The 15,568-nt window shown below is 41.9% G+C and overlaps 1 protein-coding gene across 7 annotated transcripts in view; it reads right to left on the bottom strand.

Annotated features, from left to right (window-relative positions):
• The window catches only part of Mdm4 (MDM4 regulator of p53), a 65,627-nt gene extending 50,059 nt beyond the window's left edge, over nt 1-15,568 (bottom strand). For 6 of the 7 annotated variants that reach the window (XR_005874333.1, XM_040738982.1, XM_040738984.1 and 3 more), the window contains exons 1-5: nt 15,418-15,568; nt 8,460-8,567; nt 4,402-4,479; nt 2,447-2,580; nt 156-211 (exon numbers count right to left, since the gene is read on the bottom strand). Coding sequence is in view for 6 of the 7 variants with exons in the window: in XM_040738982.1 (XP_040594916.1) it covers nt 156-211; nt 2,447-2,580; nt 4,402-4,479; nt 8,460-8,537 (346 nt within the window). In the remaining variant the exon portion in view is untranslated. The remainder of the gene's footprint in view (nt 1-155; nt 212-2,446; nt 2,581-4,401; nt 4,480-8,459; nt 8,568-15,417) is intronic. The other variant, XM_040738987.1, reaches the window with a different exon arrangement.

Genomic DNA, 15,568 nt, shown 5'->3' with positions numbered 1-15,568 from the left:
TATGATTTATCAGTAAGAACTTACTTAACAGTAAAACCATTCTGTATGATAGTCATGTCAGACAGTAGTACCCTTTTTCATGTTGGCCCTTATTCCCACCAATTGCTCCCTTAAACTCCAAGCTTGAATACAGACTGAAGAAACATACAACATACCTGTGTTAACAGGGGCTGATGTGACAAGATTCTTTCTCAACATATCATAAAGAGGGCTGAAAAAGAAACAAATATTTGTGGGTTTTTTATTATGTATTAAATGTACCTGTGATATGTTACTTTCCTACTTTCTCTTAGGAGGACACGATCTTTTCCCACAATTTTTTTTTTTTTTTTTTTGGTTTTTCGAGACAGGGTTTCTCCATATTGTTCTGGAGGCTATTCTGGAACTCGCTCTGTAGACCAGGCTGGCCTCGAACTCACAGAGATCCGCCTGCCTCTCCCTCCCAGCTACAATTTTTTCTAAATAATTTAAGTATTAAGAAGGAGCCAGCTGGGCGTTGGTGGCACATGCCTTTAATCCCAGCACTCGGGAGGCAGAGGCAGGCGGATCTCTGTGAGTTCAAGGCCAGCCTGGTCTACAAAGTGAGTTCCAGGACAGCCTCCAAAGCTACAGAGAAACCCTGTCTCAAAAAAACCAAAAAAAAAAAAAAAAAAAGGAGCCAGACATAGTAGTGCTCCCCTTAAAGCCCCAGCATTTGGGAAGTTCAGGCTGGAAGATCAAGTTCTTAGCAACATACTGATTTTAAGCCTACCAAAGGCTAATGTGAGACCCTATTTAAAAAAAAAACAAAAAGAGCCTGGTGTTGGTGGCGCATGCCTTTAAGACCAGCACTTGGAGGCAGAGGCAGGTGGATCTCTGTGAGTTCAAGACCAGCCTGGTCTACAAGAGCAAGTTCCAAGACAGCCTCCAAAGCCACAGAGAAACCCTGTCTCAAAAAAAAAAAAAAAGAAAAAAGAAATGAATGTCCAGCCCTCACTATCTTTTTCCAATAAAAATTTGATCAAATTCTATTAACTATTAGTAACCCAATTGGGGAGAGTGTCTTTGAAAATTATTCTTTCCTTCTAGATGCCAAGTTTTATATCTTTTGATTAAGAAATGGAAGTGCGAAAGGAAGCTTTATCACTGTTAAGACAAAATAAGATGGGAAGAAAGCAATCACTACTCAGAGGGAAACCACTGGGGGGTGAGAGGGGGGCATCGATGGCTCAGTTGAAGAGCAGACTGTTCTTACAGAGAAACAGTTCAACTGTCAGCACCCACGAAGGGGCTCACAACCATCTGTAGCTTCAATTCCAGGAGATCTGAAGCCCTCTTTGGCTTCCTTTAGCAAACATATATATGGAACGCAGACACACACACACGCTGGCAAAACTTCATACATATGAAATAAGACTACTAAAAAAAAGTATTTTAAGAACACTAGCTCGGGCTGGAGAGATGGCTCAGAGGTTAAGAGCACTGACTACTCTTCCAGGGGTCCTGAGTTCTATTCCCCAGCAACCACATGGTGGCTCACAACCATCTACAATTCAATCTGGTGCCCTCTTCTGGCAGAACACTGTATGTGTAATAAATAAATAAATAAATAAATAAATAAATAAATAAATACATTAAAAAAAAAAAAAGAACACTAGCTCACTAGCTTCAACCTGGGCAGTGGTGGTGCATGCCTTTAATCCCAGCACTCAGGAGGCAGAGTCACATGGATCTTGGTGATTTCTGAGACCAGCCTGGTCTACAAAAGCTAGTTCCAGGATAGGCTCCAAAGCCACAGAAAAACCCTGTCTTGAACCCCCCTACCCCATCCAACCCCACCCCACCCACAGCAAAAAATAAATAAATAAGAACACTAGCTTCTAGACTACCAACTAGCTTAAAAGGATAAGTCAATGACCCTATTTTCCCCCATGTAAGCAGAAAAGACCTATGGGTCAAATTTATTTTTCTCGATTCTTAATGGGCTCACCATTAACCTCAAATTACCCTGTAGTTCTGTATTTTCTCATCAACTCCTTTCTGTCTAATACCACAGAAACTTCTAACCTAGTACTGACTCCCTCTTACTCAACCTGCATTCTAGATATTCAATGAGAAGCTCTCCTTCCAATCAGGCCCTTTAAAAACTGCTCCAGCTCAGCTCAAATTTACTTTTTAAGGAACCTATGACACTCTAAGACCCAGCCATTTCCCATTTCATGTACTTCTCTTCTACAGCTCTTACTGTCATGTAATTTTACCATGTATGAAGACAATTACTATACTGTATTACCATCATATCAGACTGTCCACACTGTTCACTACTAAACTTTGCATGTATCTCATTGGCTATAGAACATATATAACATATGCAGCCCCTAAAATACTTACTTAAAAAAAAACTATACAGCTAGACTGAACAAGTATAATAAGCACTCAAAGAAACATAAACCCTCACCCTTTTTACCTTGGATCTTTCACAGAAAAACTCTGACGTCCAAGCAGATCTCCCAAAAGATCTCCACCACAATATACCATATGTTGCTCCTGTTGATCATAGAGCTGCTTCACCATTATATACTGGCCTAGATAGTGCATTACCTACATGAGAGAAAAACAAAACACCATGAAATGAATGATCTACCTGACTACTAACCAAACCACAATTACCCATGAGTGCCTGAGACATTTTGCTAATGAGAAAGACATACAAACTACAAAACTGCCAGTGTTTGGGTGCTGATATGAGCAATCCCACACAGGACAGATGTTTCCTACCTCTCGGTTCATCTACTCATCCATCCACAGAGCCAGAGGTTTTTGCACCAAAATATATTGATCTGACAGTGAAAAAACATAGCAACTCAGTATTCTATTGACAAATGTCCAAAGTTTAATGGATCATTAGTCCTAATATAAAAGCCAGAGCTGGGTGGTGGTGGCACTCACCTTTAATCCCAGCACTGGAAAGACAGAGGTAGGTGATCTACAAACCCAGTTCCAGGCCAGCCAGAGCTACACAAAGAAACCGTGTCTTGAAAAAAATAAAACACTCCAAACAGAATCTAGTCTACCTAGCTTTTTCTTTTCAGGCTTCAGAAACTCATGATTCTAAACTTGAAAAGTGCTCTTTTATACATAGATGAAGCATGTCACAGAACCTTTATTGTATTATCTAGGTTGATATACTGCTTGCCAATAAATTTTCTGATAAACGGAAAGGGAGGGAATGAGAGGGAAAAGGGAAGGGATGGGGACAGAGATATCTACTGAAATATTTTTAATGCTTCATTACTTCCTCTCTGCCCTCCCACCTGACCCTGAAATGTTTTTTAAAGGTAGGTTAAAAAAAAAATCAAATTCCGGATCTCTGTGAGTTCGAGGCCAGCCTGGTCTACAAGAGCTAGTTCCAGGACAGCCTCCAAAGCCACAGAGAAACCCTGTCTCAAAAACCAAAAAAAAAAAAAAAAAATCAAACTCAATAAGTAAGCTCTTGTTAAATATCACAAGTCAAAGACATCTGTAATCTCTGTAGTAGTACTGATAGACGTGGCATTTCTAAAGAAAAACTGAAAGAACTCCATAATTTTGTTTTCTGCTTAGGAAAGGTGAAGGATCTACCATACTAATCTAACTATTCGAGTCTATTAATATTTTAATACTACTTTCTACTTAAAAAATTCAATGTACTTTGATAGCTTTAAAAAAAACTTCCAGATCCTAAGTAAATTATTTATTCTTAAATGTTCAAATTGACTAAATGATTCAGTGTTCACAAAGCATCTGACAAATGTACAATGACAAAATACTGTGCCAAATTCCTGCCTGGCAAGCCAGGTGGTGGTGGTAGTGGCAGAGGTAGCGCAGGCCTTTAATCCCAGCACTTAGGAGGCAGAGGCAGGTGGATCTCTGTGAGTTCAAGGCCAGCCTGGTCTACAGAGCTACACAGAGAAACCTATCTCAAAAAACAAAAAACAGCCGGGCGTTGGTGGTGCACGCCTTTAATCCCAGCACTCGGGAGGCAGAGGCAGGCGGATCTCTGTGAGTTCGAGGCCAGCCTGGTCTACAGAGTGAGTTCCAGGACAGCCTCCAAAGCCACAGAGAAACCTTGTCTCGAAAAAACAAAAACAAAAAACAAACAAAAAAATCTGAGACATTTTTTAAACCCATACATGTAACATTTGCACTCCCATGTCAGTGATTTATTTGTGGTTGATCTCACACTCACACACACACACATACACTTTCACACACTTCAAAAGGAACTCTAAGGGAAACAGGAAGTCAGTGAGACAGTCTTTACACCAGCAAAAGCCCTCCTTTGGTAGTACAACTTCCTTTCTTAGCCCAGATTTCAGAACTGTGCATATGATGGCCTCTACTCAACTGTTCTTAAAATTGGGACTGTCTTTGATGGCTTACCTCCTTCATGGTGAATACTTCTCCTTGAGCACCTGCTGCCTGTAAAATCTTCAGAAGTGGTAGTTTTGGTCGTACCTGCTGTAAAATATGAAGACAGAATTTTGACCTGGAACTTACTATGTAGTAGAATATGACCTTGAACTCTGGATCTTCCTGCACAAACCCATCATAAAGTTGCTATTTATATTTCAATTACATTGCTTTCTGGAAAATCAAGAAAGAAGAGATCTTCCTTTAAAGGTTAAAAAAAAAGCTGGGCGTTGGTGGTGTACACCTTTAATCCCAGCACTTGGGAGGCAGAGGCCCTGGATCTCTCTGTGAGTTCGATGCTGGGCTGGACTGACAGCCTCCAAAACAATACAGAGAAAGCCTGTCTCGTAAAAACAAGACACACACACACACACACACACACACACACACAAGAAAGAATCAAGAAGATCCAGTACTCTTCAGTAATTCTCTACTTCCTATTAATTTAGATGGAAATTAAACTCTTCAGGTGGAAATGAATCCATGAAATTCCATTCCAATCTAGCTGTACTGGCCAGAAGACAGAGCACTGAGTAAGGAAAAGAAGCAATTTTTACCATGAGCTAGCTATCTGTGAGTGGCAAGAATGAACAAGGCAGCTATGACTATGGAATGATAGATAATACACGGATTCTACTCCTTAGAACACATTCTAGGCATAAGCCTGAATAAAACAATAATTAAGCACCTCCAGGTAAGAAAGTTCTACAATCAACTACCTACATTTCTGAGTAATAAAGATTCTTCTGTATAGGGAAAAGCAAATAAAAAACAAAAACCCAAGGCGGCTGGGGATATAGCTCAGTTGTAGAACACTTGGCTAGCATGCATGAGGCCTAAATTCAATCCCTAGCATAGAAAGGATAGGCAAAAAGACAGAAACAAAATTTACAGAATGGGACCAGCTTAAATTAACTCTATCTCAGGTGGGTGGTGGCACACGTCTATAATCCCAGCACTCAGGAGGCAGAGGCCAGCCTGGTCTACAGAGTTCCTGTCTCAAAAAACAAAAAAATTAACCCTATCTCTGAAAGACAAAACAGGCTGATGAGTCTCAGAGATAGGGTTTTATCTAAATCAAACGAATTTTATCCAAATTTGTTTGAATAAGCACTAGGAAAAAATAGATGTCATCTTCTAGATGCAACAGTCTGAGATCTTGCAGAGCCAGTAAATTTATAACACACTATTGTATTATAGGACTGGAAAGCCTACTTTTGAGTTAGCTTCAACACTCCCTCATTGTTATGCAGTAAGCAGACAGGTGCAGGCATGGAGTTTGTCTCCCCCCCCCCCATGAACAAGACAGATGAGCTACAGCTTTTCTACTCCACTGCAGGGAGACCTTCTACACAGCTGCAGCTGGCTCTGGAATGTAGGCACATAGCCTTAATATGCCCTTCGTCTTCTACTTTCTATTTAACATATGTGAATTATGTCTCAGAGTTTGGACAATGCCAAATGCAAATTCTCCATTAAGGAATATCACAGTGTGCCTGATTTTTCCCAACTAAATTTTGTATAGGTAAAGGTCCCCTGGCTAAGGTCTCAGTGCAGACAGGCTGGGTCCACCTGCAGTTGGAAACGCTAAAATCATCCTTAAAGTACCATGTCTTTTTTCATGGACCCCTGTGACCACACACCCATTCTACAGCACTCCACAGTTTGCTCCATGCTATATTAACTTCTATGCCAACCCACTATATCTAACACCATCATTTCCAAACACTTAGGAGGCCCAGACTATAACCTATTACTCTACTTCAAGCTGGCCCTGTAGCATGTCCATGTTATACAATTCCATTATGTTTTTATTTTTGTTTTATTTAAAAATAGGGTCTCTCTATTACTATGTAGCTCAGACTGGTCTCAAACTCAGAGATCCATCTGCCTCTGTCTCCTGAGTACTGGGATTATAAAACCCTGCACCACTCCATCCAACCCAATTTTGTTTTTAGATTGTGTATTACCAAGTTTGTATTTTTTCCTTTTATAGCCACTTCAGCACTAAGACCTCTTTCGTTCTAAAGTTTCACAAATACTTCTTATATTTTTCTTTCAATGTCCTGATTTTTCACATTTAAATCCTTAGTCTGCCTGGAATTTGTTTTTCCAAAGATGTGCAACTATCACAAAACAATTATTTTAGGGGCTAGAGAGATGACTCAGAAGTTAAGAGTACTGGCTGCTCTTCCAGAGGTCCTGGGTTCAATGCCCAGCAACCATATGGTGGCTCACAACCATCTGTAATAAGATCTAGTGCCCTCTTCTGGCCTGCAGGCAGACATGCAAACAGAACACCTGTATACATAACAAATAAATCTTAAAGAAAAAAATTATTTTATAAAATTATATTATACTACATACAGCTTTCCTTCATCAATTCCAAATTCTATTTTCACCATATACTAAGGTAAAGAAACATGAAGAAATGTTTCTGAAAACAAAATATTAAAGGAAAAGGTCTGGAACTGGAGAGATGGCTCAGCAGTTAAGAGCACTGTCTGCTCTTCCAGAGGACCCAGATTCAATTCCCAACACCCACAAGGCAGCGCACAACTGTATGTAGCTCCAGCTCTAGGGGATTTGACACCCTCACATAGACATACATACAGGCAAAATACCAATGCACATAAAATAAAAATACATACATCATTTAAAAAAAGAGCACACATTGCTCTTCCAAAGGACCTGGGTTTGGTTCCAGCACCCACACAATAGCTCACAATCATCTGTAACTCCAGTCTCAGAGGATCCAATGCCCTCTTCTGGCTTTCAAGGGCACATGCACGTGGTTCACAGACATACATGCAGGCAAAACACCCATACACATACAATAAAAATAAATAAACCTTTAAAAAAAAGGGGGGGGGATCTGTCTGCAATAGGATACACCAAATCTGAGAGGAGATGGTCATGAGTCTGTATCCACAAATGCCTAAAGATAAACTATGGATTTTATAAGAATACATTTGCAGGCTGGAGCGATGGCTCAGCAGTTAAGAGTACTTGCTGCTCTTCCAGTGGTCCTGAGTTCAATTCCCATCAACCACATGGTGACTCACAACCATCTATAGAGGGATCTGATGCCCTCTTCTGGCATAAAGGTGTACATGCAGAGCACAGATATATGTAAAATAAATAAGCCTTAAAAATATATATTTCAAAATATATATATATATATTTCTATATTCATAATTTAAGGCAGCCTTTTAAATAAACAAACTAGCCTAACTCAGTCACACATGTCTTGAATCCCAGCAGCTGGGGAAAGGCAGGAAGATCAATCAAGTTCAAAGCAGCCTGATCTACAAAGGAGTCCAGGTCAGCTAGGGCTGTACAGCAACAACCTGTCTGTGTCTGTCTTTCTCAGACCTCAAAAAGAAAGAAAATCAATTAATCACAACCAGCTGAGACAAAAAAGAACTTAGGTAACCTGGCCCCAAATTCCCTACTCCCCACTTCTAACCTAAACATGTGCCTAATGTAACAAAATGAAAGAATTAAACAAGCAGAGGAGCATAAGGAATGAAAACTCAGATCAACCTTAGCCATTTCAAGCTGTCTAACTGTCAAATAGGTAATATAAGATTTTATAATTGCCGGGCGGTGGTGGCGCATGCCTTTAATCCCAGCACTCGGGAGGCAGAGGCAGGCGGATCTCTGTGAGTTCGAGGCCAGCCTGGTCTACAGAGTGAGTTCCAGGACAGCATCCAAAGCCACAGAGAAACCCTGTCTCGAAAAAAAAAAAAAGATTTTATAATTACTGGGCAGTGATGGCACACACCTTTAATCCCAGCACTTGAGAAACAAAGGCAGGCAGATCTCTGTGAATTCAAAACCAGCCTGGTCTACAGTGAGTTACAGAACAGCCAGGGCTATTACACAGAGAAACCCTGCCGCAAAAATAAATAAATTTTACAGCATCGCTTCTGCTTTAAGCAAATTATAACTGGTGAATTCAGTAATATGCCTCAATTCAATTTCTTAAAAATTTAAAGAAAAGTAAGATGCCCAATACTAATTACCTGACTGATTCTTTCTGAAGAGATTCTGCAAGTGTTGTCAGATGTCGAACACTGGGCAGAACTGGAATGTGATGTCATTTTGGCAGTGAAGATTCTTCAGTAAGCAAACTAAAAGGGAAAAAAATATATATATAAATAAATTCAAAGTAGAAAATTCTGTCTTTAGCATTTATTATGAAATAATCTGGGTATGGTGGCACACACCTCTAATACCAGCACCCAGAAGGCAGAGGCAGGTGCATCTTTTTTTTTTTGAGTTCAAGATCACTCTCATCTACAAAGCAAGTCCACAGACAGTCAGGGCCTATACAGAGACCCTGTCTCCAAAACAGAATAAAAAGAAAAGACAAAACTGCCAGCAACAGTTTAAAAACAACAACAAAATCTGACATATACACATATAACTCTGTACAAATGCAAAATACTCACATTGAGATTCTCAATCTCTATTTCAGATCTAGCACAAAAGCTGGAGACTAAACCATCCGTGCCTCCCTCAGGTGAATCCTGAAACAGAGACAGGTTTGGACATGTCCCGCCTACAATGCCAATGCTAATGAGTAAATTGTTCTAGCTGAAAGTCAAATTTACAATCTCTGCTTCCCTACGGGCTGTCAGGTTACCAGTTACTACAGAACAGAATGCTTAAGATAAGAGTTGGGAGACACACACAGCTGGAAAACTACCAAGTAAAGACCATGGTGTTCCAACATGCCTGGACAAGAAACCACACAGGAAAGTGAGTTCAACATTTGCCTGGTAATCATGGTAGGACACACTGGAAAAAAATCTCAACACTTGGGAGTTCAAGGCCAGCCTGATGTACACAGTAAGACCCTCTAAAAAACAACAAAAAGCTTTAAAAATACATTTTCACCAGGCAGTGGTGGCGCTCGCCTTTAAATTCCAGCACTCAGGAGGCAGAGGCAGGTGGTTCTCAGAAGTTTGAGGCCAGCCTGGTCTACAGAGTGAGTTTCAGGACAGTTTCCAAAGCTACAGAGAAAACCTGTCTCAAAAAAACAAAACCAAACCAAAACAAAAAACAAAAAAATGTGGTCTTGGAAAAGGTGTGTGGGCTTCTGCCAGGCCCAGCTTCCCTCTACCTGGAGCTTGTGGACCAAGTGAGCTCTCAGCTACTGCCCCAGTGCCAATGCCTGCCTGCCTGCCTGCTGCCTTGCTTCCTCCCACCATGATGGTCGTGGAACTCACCTTCTCAAACTATAGTAAACAAGCCCTCGATTAAATGCTTTCTTTTTAAACTGCCTTTGTCATGGTGTCTCTTCACCGCAATAAAAAGTAACTAAGACACACACTAAAAACATCTAAGTAAAAGAATGACTGAAAGGGGTGGAGGCAGGGACTTTGAAGGGCAGCTCTCTTTCCCCACTCCCAAACATGTATGAGTCTCATCACTGGTTAGACTGAGGCCGCACAGTTCAGTCAGTGCTGGAGCCCCAGCATGTGTAAAGCCCTGAGTTTAACCCCTAATACCAAAAAAAATCAATACAGCAAAGCGTAGCAGCACACACCTGTAATCTCAGGACCTAGGAAGTGCAAACAGCCCCTAATAAATATTATTGACCAAAAAATAAAGAGCAGGCTAGATTTAACGTCAAATATAAAGTTGATGGGAAATGAAGGACAGGGTAGTAAGGAAGGAAGGGAGACAATTAGCTCTGGCATAGAGAAACTACGTGCGGGTCGATGAAAAAAGGAAAAGGGAAGGACATGACTGCTACAAGTATGGTGGAGGAGACAGTTTACTGTAGATAAAAGGAGAGCACAGTCAGAGGTAGGGACATCTGGGACAGCCCAGAGTGAACATGACTCTGAGACATGTGAGGCGATGGGGGAGGGAAGAGGGGAGAGCAGCTGCTGGTCAAGAGGGGTAGCCTGGGCCAAGAAACAGGCCAACAGAGTAGACAAAAAGGCCAAGTGACCAAATGGCTGGATTGTATAGGAAAGGGCAACTGGGGAAGGGCAGTCAGCCCCTGGGCTGGAGAGGTTTAGGTAGAGAGTGGGGTATGCCAGTCATACCCTGTAACAGTAGGGACTGGGGTGCAGGAAGAACTTGGCAGCCAGCATTCACTTTAGTATGCAGGCACCTCGGCTGTTTGTCCAGGTTTGAGACCTAACATCAGGATTATGGAGACTTTTACAACATAAACCTAATGAAACAACCACTTTATGTGAGTACTAATTCAAGCAAACAATGTGCAAAGTATGTTTTAAATAATAAGTCAGGAAATGGCAGGGTATGATGGCATGTGTCTTTAATCCCAGCTCAAGGAAGGCAAACACAAGTGGATCTCTGAAAATTCAAGTCCAGCCTGATATACATGAGTTCCAGAATAACAAGGGAGGACTATGTAGAGACCCTATAAGTAAATAATCAGAAGTTTTGTATAACAGACAATATTAAGCTACTGTTAACACCAGGCATAGTTAAGAAAAAAACAGATGGAGGCCAGCCTGAGCTACACTGTGAGACCCCCATCTCAAAACATGGGTTTCTTCACTCTTTTTCCGCATTCTGTGTCTTATTCAATTTTAGTGTATAAAGACACGTTCGTTGTTTTATAGAAGTATGTAGTATCATGTATCCTAACTTCTTTAAACAGTATTTTGTTTTGTTTTGTTGGTTTTTTGAGACAGGTTTCTCTGTGTAGCTCTGTATACCAGGCTGGCCTGGAACTCACATAGATCCAACTGCCTCTGCCTCCAGAGTGCTGGGATTAAAGGCATAAGCCACCATCTCAAAACAAAACAAAAACTTAACTAAGGGCTAGAGAGATGACTCAATGAAAATCCTGCTCTTTCAGAAGACCCAAGTTCATTTCCCAGCACATATGTAAGGAGGCTCACAACCTTCTATAATACAACTCCAGGGGAGCCGGGCGTTGGTGGCGCACACCTTTAATCCCAGCACTTGGGAGGCAGAGGCAGGCGGATCTCTGTGAGTTCCAGGCCAGCCTGGTCTACAGAGTGAGTTCCAGGACAGCCTCCAAAATGATACAGAGAAACCCTGTCTCGAAAAACCAAAAAAAAAAAAAAAAAAAAAAAAAAAAACAACTCCAGGCCCTCTTCTGGCCTCCAAAAGCACTACACTCATGTCATGCACATACATACATACATACATGTACACACACACACACACACACTTAAAAATAAAAACTTACAAAAGAAAAATAGCAAGTGTTAACTGTAGTAGAAAGGCCTGTGGTCATTTTAAAAATCCTTATCTATAACTTTTAAAGAATCCCTTATCCTTTCATTTCAGGACAGTGATACAACCAGACTCATTGCCAACCAAGGCTGAAGTGGTGGGGGGAAGCATGGAAAAAACCAAAACCTAGAAGGAACATATTTCAGCCCTATAGCAGGTACTCCCATTTCCACAAACATTCCCTTACTGGGTATTGAGACTACAAGCTTTTCTGACCTTCCAAACTTCCATTTCATTATCTCCAAGTCTCAGTTTATACCATTTAATGCCCATAATGTATTCAGGTACTGAATTTTCGTAGAATTTTTACCATTCCCTCCCTCCCAGTGTTTTCAGTACTGAGTTTTCAAAATGCAAATTGTACCAACTGATCTAAACCCTCCACAAAACAGAAATAAAATAGTGCCTAACAGTTAAGTTTTGAGCTGTAGAACCTGTTTCTGTTATACAATGGCCAACACCTGGATCAGACACTCTTCAAAGCACATAAGACACAACTGTGATTCTTACAGAGAGTCATGCAGTAGAGTACTGTCCTCATTTCCAAACAAGCAACTGACACAGGCAGGAAGATAGCCTGCCCCAAATCATGAGTTCTCGAAATATAGCTGCTAACGCCTGAACTCTAATCTGAAAGCCACTGCCTAACACCTGTACTTTCTTCTTTCTCCATGCTTCAAAACTTCTTACTCTGGCTGTAGAGAGTGCTAAGTGAGTGAAGGTGCCTTGACAGACTGTCCTGACTCCCCCCACCACACACACACACACACACACACTTAATAAAATACTGTAATAAATTTGGGGGCCTTACTCATTCTTCAAATTAGGTCAAAAGCTGCTTCCTTGGAGGAGGCTTTGCTGACTCCATAAAAGGGAAAATGATTATATTAGAATGAAGACATTTGAGTTGTAAGAACATATACTTAACACACACAAGGTCCTTAGTTCAATCCTCACCAATGTTGACCCCTGACGACCCCGTGAAAAACTTGACTAGATTTGGGGGGGTTTTTTTGGCTTGGTTTGGTGGAGCCTGACCTGGAACTCACTTTGTAGACCAGGCTGACCTTAACTCACAGAGATCCACTGGATTTGTTTTTTAATTTGCCCCTACTAGCTTGAAACCAGAGTAGAAAGTCTGTTTTTCTCAATGTTGTTTCTTCCCTACATTTAGTCCAAGGGATTCTTATCTCATCTTGAAATGCCTGTAATTTCACATGGTTTCTCTGTGTAACCTTAATTGTCCTGGGACTAGTTCAGTAGACAAGGCTGATCTTGAACTCAGAGATCCACCTGCCTCTGCCTCCCAAATGCTGGAATTACAGGTGTATACCACTACTGCTTGGCTTTTTTTTTTTAAAGACAGTCTCACTATGTAGCCTTGGCTTGGCTGGAATTCACTTTGTTGATTAAGCTAGCCTTGTTTTCAGAGATCTCTGCCTGTTTTTGCCAGGATTACAGGTGTGCACCACACAACCAGCAAAGACAACAATTTTGTTTTGTTTTGTTTTTCCACACAAGGTTTCTCTGTATCGTTTTGGAGGCTGTCCTGGAACTGGCTCTGTAGTCCAGGCTGGCCTGGAACTCACAGAGATCCGCCTGCCTCTGCCTCCCGAGTGCTGGGATTAAAGGCGTGCGCCACCAACGCCCGGCTACAAGGTTCTTTTTAAAAAAAGATTTTATGTATTTATTACGTACACAGGTGTTCTGTCTGCATATCTGCCCGCAGGCCAGAAGAGGGCACCAGATCTCATTACAGATGGTTGTGAGCCACCATGTGGTTGCTGGGAATTGAACTCAAGACCTCTGGAAGAGCAGCCAGTGCTCTTAACCTCTGAGACATTTTCCAGTTCTTGATCTAAGGTGTATCTGTTCAGCTCTCCTTTTATATTTCTGGTTGTGAGCCTAGCCTTAACGACTGAGCTATCCCTCCAGCCCCAGCTCTCTTTTTAATGACATGTCCTCATGTGTGTCTGGGGGGGGGGTATATCCCAAAGACCACAAGACCACAAAGGTCAGAGGCATCAGATGCCCCTGGAGCTGTGGTTACTGCAGTTGTTAGTTGCCTGGGTCCTCTTCCAAGAGTGCCAAGGCTGCTCTTAACCACTGAGCCATCTCTCCTGACCCTTGTTCAACTAAACTGAACACACAAGAATGAACACTCATTTAAAAAAGAAAGCATGGCATTAATGTATGGGTGTAAAGATTGTGTGTCCATCCAACATGGAGCCCCAGTATTTAAACCAACTTTGAGGTGGCCAAATGTAAACTAAAAGCCTTAATTAAAGGGGTATAATTTTGTATAACTTAATTAAGAAAAAAAACATGGCCAACCACAGTGGCATATTCCTTTAATCCCAGCACTTGTGAGGCAGAGGCTAGCCTGGTCTACACAGTTAGACTGACCCTGCCCCAAATAGATAGACAGACAGACAGACAGATCAATCAGATGTTGGTGTACTTCTTACTAAGTACTTACTTAGTACTTACTTGAGTGTGCAGCAAAAAGAAAAAATTCCCTGCAATACTTTGTCAAGCCAGGAAATAACCTAAAAGTACACCAATAAGGACCCAGCTAAAGAAATGGCTTATGTATCCTTTTTAAAGGACTGTAACACAAACACTTGAAAACAAAGTCTATCTCATAGAAAGCTGAAAAATTTAAGGTGCATACCACAAAATGATCCCTCTACGGTTTAAAACTAAGAATATGTGTAGAACAAGTCAGGAAAGCTGTAAGACCCCCATGATGTCAGAGGGTTTAAGGATGCTGACCTGTCAACTTCACACATTCACATTTTTTTCAAATAGGAGTCTGTTGTGGTCTTGACCTGTATTCTGTGTGTGTGTGTGTGTGTGTGTGTGTGTGTGTGTGTGTGTGTTTGTACTGTATATAATATTTTAAAGCTAAAATACTTTTTTCCTAGCAGGAATGAGTGAAGGGGAAAACTAACCCGGAACTGATAGTGACACCTAGTATTATTAAAAGTTTCAAGTTTCTTTGACAGACACATCCCATGCAGTGGAGCTTCCTAACCCACCAGGCCTTTCTTGAGAAGGACAAGACTGGCGTTGTTTTAGCCAGGCGTGGCCTAACAGAGTAGTTTTAAAATCTGGGGATGTACAAGAATCACTGGGAGGTGTGCTAATTAAAGTTCATATATGTGGACCAGGCGAGGTGGAGGAGCAGACTGGAAGACAGGGCCTGGTGGCTGATCTACACAGCAAGTTCCAGGCTAGTCAGGGATGGTTACACAGTGAGATCCAGTCTCAAAACAAAACAAAATAATAAGTCTTACTCGCGGAGGATAATAATAATAATAATAAATACACGGGGTCCGTATGTGGACCCCAAACGAACATCTTTCAAACACCAGAGCAGACAATCTGCAGCTCTAAAAATTCTTTAACTCTTAAGTCGCGTTAATGTCACTCTCCCGGTCTCCCTTTCTCCGACGCCCTTTCCCTCAAAGCCCCACAGACTCCTCGACTTTGAGATGCAATTAAAACATTAACACAATCACTTCACTTTCTGGAACTGTAAAACCCGTTTCACCGCACTTCGTTTTTCTCCTCCGCGGGGCCGCAGCGCCACCCTGCCCCCACAGCCTCACCCGTGGGCCCGCTGCCCACACCGCCCTCCCCGCCCCCGGGTTCCTCCCGCCCGCTCGCCAGCTCCATGGCCTCCGGGCCTCCCGTCCGCTCCCGGCTGGCCAGACCCCACCACCACACCTTACGGCCACGCCACAAGTCGCTTCGCCTCCGAGCTGGGGGAGGGGTGGCAGAAGCAGATCCTGAGGCCTCAGCAGCAATTTGAAACTGAGAGCAACGGCGGGACGACTTCCGCTCTCTCCAAGTCAGCGTTCGCGAGAGCTTCCGGGGA

The sequence above is a fragment of the Mesocricetus auratus genome, unplaced genomic scaffold (genome assembly GCF_017639785.1).
Source record: "Mesocricetus auratus isolate SY011 unplaced genomic scaffold, BCM_Maur_2.0 Super-Scaffold_100676, whole genome shotgun sequence".
In the NCBI taxonomy this organism is placed as follows: domain Eukaryota; kingdom Metazoa; phylum Chordata; class Mammalia; order Rodentia; family Cricetidae; genus Mesocricetus; species Mesocricetus auratus.
The sequence above is the reverse complement of the archived record's forward strand: the minus strand, read 5'-3'. Positions and strand labels throughout refer to the sequence as shown.